Consider the following 3,737-nt stretch of genomic DNA (forward strand, 5'->3'; position numbering starts at 1 on the left):
GTAGAGGGATGAGAGGACTCTCAATCTCTCAAGTCCTCATGAAGACAAATGAGGTGGTGATTCTTCTTTACTTTACTCTAACTTCCTTAGGCTATAGTACCTAGGTATTTATAAAATTCTAAAAACATGTACCTATGTAATACATGTATAATAATTTAATTCTACACTTTTCTTATTCCCTAGTTCAATAATAAAATCATACATGCATATTAGTTAATTTTCTAATGTATCGACTAGGCAATTCTGTACTTGATATGCATCTAGTTTACTTTTTTTCAACAATAACAGGACATAAGTCAGATTTTTTGTTTTGGAAAATCTATTTTTGTGTTTGGTAATGCCTACAAGAATTCATGACAATAAGCCAAATGAGAATGTAAACATTAGCTAGGTAGTTTCTGAATGAATGAAACGTGCTGATTTTTTTTACCTTTTATATCTTTGCTTAATTTAACTGTTTACAACAAAAATAAAAACCAGTTATATAGTATATAAAAGCACTTCTCACCATATATAAAACACCACTTACAATCTATATCCAGGTGATGCTACAACCTTTTAATTTCATTAAATTCCAGAGATCAAAATCTACTGCAGACATTGAAATTCTTTAGATGAGATGCCATTGATGACGCGCTCTGCCACATAATAATATGCTTTTTCTGTAAGATGTATACCATCCCAGTGCAAATATTTTGCAGAATCAGAACAAGCTTGAACTTCAGATGTTCCACAAAGAATATCATCGTCATAATTATATTGACCTCCAATTCCACAGCACGCTTTGAGTATGGATTTCTTATTGAATCCAAAATAGCTGGGGCGTTCCAGAATTGATTTCACAGCAGCATAATAATCTATATATTTAATCGCAACGTTCGAATATTCAAGTTTTAGTATAGATAGAGCCCTCTCCAAAAAATCATTGTGATACATGACTAACTCATTGTAGGCTTTCAAACAACCAAACTCATCATAATCTTCATAATCCAAGCTTGAGAACATGGTAAGGTAGTAGGGGAAGCAACCCAGAGGAAAAATCCCTGGAACAACTATACGTTTTGCCCCGTATCTGATCACTTGTCTAATGCCTTTTACTATGGTCTTGACTATGTATGGGACAAAAGTTTTAGCTTCGTCAATTCAATGGATTTTCCCTCTGAAAGTGCTAGGTAATAATCATTTCCTTCAAATGCACCAAACATAAAAAGAGATTTTCCAAGAACTTTTGAACACTTTTGTCTAGTGTGGCATGTGGTTTGTAAGTAGGTTGTCAACCAACGAAGTTGAGATCTAAGTGGCCTGTTGTCTTTTGCCGTGGTAATATTTCTAGTTACATTAAAAGGATCATTTAGAACTGTAGCTCCTCCTACTGCGCAGTTTACTCCATGTCTAAAATTAGCTTCTTTGACCATGTAAGGGTTGATAAGTGGAAGCTTAAGAGACATATAACTAGACGGCCGTCGGAGAATCGGCCAGTGGGTTTGTTTACCCTCAAAATCGGATAACAATTGAATTTGTACGTGGTTTTAAGGATAGGTGATCTAACTTGATACAAAATGAGAAATCAGATTAATATTGAAATAAATTATGAGGAAGTAAATGCAAACCACACAAGTTGAACGATCTTAGCCTTGAAGATTAGTTACCCTCGAGTCAGAAGTGCTTTTATCGATGCCGGAACAGAATGACAAGATAATGAGAACTAGAAATAATAATATATTGCTTTGTGATGCGTATTACAATGTGTTGAATGAATTATCAGACCCCCTTTATATAGTAGAGGAGTCCTACTCTAGGTATATTCTTGTAAAAGGTAAAAATCTCTTGATTTGTTGATTGACGGTTCCATGCTGATACGTGCTGAGATTCTTGCCATAATATCCCACCGGTCGCAGATATTTCAGTTTTCTGTTAGTTATCTCCAAGCTTGTTTGAGGCTAAGGTCGATACCGGACTTAATGTTCCTCGAAGGCAGGCTTTCCGATCTTGGGTTCTAGCTCGACGGGACTCGAGGTCGATCTTCAGTTCTTTGTTGCCACGTTCCAAGCCTAATCCACCAACTTGTAATCGAGCTCAACTTCGGCCGTATACAGATAGTCCCCTCATTTTTCGAAGAGTAGACGATGAGAAATGACATGAACTTCCGATCCTGACTTCGATGTTTTGTGACAGAAACGACAAAACAGTCAAAACGTCTCGTCAGTCAAGTCTTAACGGCATTAAATGTCTGTCAGTTGTCAGTCGGCCACTCTCAGATGTGAACAGTCATTGAAAGACTATAAATATCTCCTCATTAGTTCATTCAAACTTTACTTTCAAACTTTCTGCCCTCATACCTTAGAAATTTCAACACTCCCAAGCATCAATTTTCTGGTTACTCTAAAATCCTTTTATAAGAACTTCTGTTTTTCATTTACCTCAAACCATCAAGCATTCTCTTTTAACTTCCTCTTTTTCCTTCATCTTTCAAAATGGCGAAGACCTCAAAATCCGTTCCCCAAAAAGAAACTCCCTCTGCCTCGTGACCGGCTGAAGAGGAAAATGTTTTGTCTGTTGTTACTGAGGAACCGACACCAGAGCCTCCCCTAAAGATGTTCGTTCCTACGGGGTGCCCGACAGGTGCTGATTTCAAGGTCGAGAAAACCTCCTCAGTACTGGGTCGGTGTGAACCGGTCTCGAGATATATATGTTCGGTCACCGATAGCTTCCTCTCCAAGGTCAAGAATTATTGCAGCTGGGTTGATAAGCACGTGGCAGTTCCTACGCCCGAGGAAGCAATTACTACCCATATGAAGGGTTTTTAAAGTGTTTACACTTATCCGTTCACGTTAGGCCCTTTGGATACGGTCATCATCGCCTTCTGTAAGAAGTATGGGGTGACCCTCAGTCAAATTCATCCTTCTTTTTGGAGGATAGTAATTCTCCTCCGCTTCTTCGTAAACAAAATCAAGGGGTGTCCCTTTACCATTGATCATCTCATGTGTCTATACAGTCCCCGACTCTATCGAGGGGGATTAATAAAAATTGCCCGTCGGGCCAGTAAGGCCCCATTCTCGAGCATCGACGAGGATCGGGACCAAGTCTAGTTAGGCTGATTTGTTCGAGTGAAGACCTCGGATTTAATCTCAGCCGAGGATATGCCATTTCTTGAGAAGTGGAACATTAAACGTAAGTATAATCTTGCCTTTAAAATTTAGTTTATCCCTTTTACTTTTCCTCCCTTCTCGTCGATGTTTTGTGGTAGTGCAGTTGTTGCTCGGATGCCGGATACAGTTCCTCGACTCAAGGAGTGGGTCGAGGGCATCGTGTCGCAGAAACCATATTTCGAGCACGCATGGCACGAACTTTCGAAGGGTCGATGGGAGGCCCGTTCTCACTGTGAGATTCCATTCTCGTGCAGACAACACTTAGGTTTTGCCCATGTTGCTGAGCCCCTACTCATTTTCCTTTTCTTTGCAGGTCTTCCCAAGGATGTTGCAATGAGGCCTCCATCTTGTGGCAAGGAGTGTCCCTCCGAGTCCTCTGCTCCGAGACAGGGTGAGGAAAAGAAGAGGAAAATGGCTCCGAGTTCTCCGAACATAGAGAAGAAAAAACCAAAAGAAGGCTGGTGCGTAAATCCAAAGAAAGCACCAGCGCCCAAGAAATCCCATCGGACTCACTAAATCGACTGAGGGACGAGTCCGAAAAAGAAGAAGAAGAAGAAGAAGCTTCTGAATTGATGACCCGCATGAAAA

At 39.9% G+C, this 3,737-nt stretch overlaps 1 protein-coding gene across 1 annotated transcript; it reads right to left on the minus strand.

The window, feature by feature from the left end:
• Positions 1 to 588: 588 nt before the first annotated feature.
• Positions 589 to 1,448, minus strand: LOC107826722 (acetylajmalan esterase 1-like). Its single transcript, XM_075220999.1, has 2 exons — positions 1,283 to 1,448; positions 589 to 1,109 (listed from the first exon to the last, which is right to left on the minus strand). The coding sequence occupies exons 1-2, from the start codon at positions 1,446 to 1,448 to the stop codon at positions 589 to 591; spliced, it is 687 nt and encodes a 228-aa protein (XP_075077100.1).
• Positions 1,449 to 3,737: the final 2,289 nt, after the last annotated feature.

This window comes from Nicotiana tabacum, chromosome 9 (assembly GCF_000715075.1).
Source record: "Nicotiana tabacum cultivar K326 chromosome 9, ASM71507v2, whole genome shotgun sequence".
Lineage (NCBI taxonomy): Eukaryota > Viridiplantae > Streptophyta > Magnoliopsida > Solanales > Solanaceae > Nicotiana > Nicotiana tabacum.

Coding starts and splice junctions, on each gene's coding strand:
- LOC107826722 (XM_075220999.1), bottom strand. CDS start 1,448: ATGTCTCTTAAGCTTCCACTTATCAACCCTTACATGGTCAAAGAAGCT. Junction 1,110..1,282: donor GCCACTTAGATCTCAACTTC/GTTGGTTGACAA, acceptor TCCCATACATAG/TCAAGACCATAGTAAAAGGC.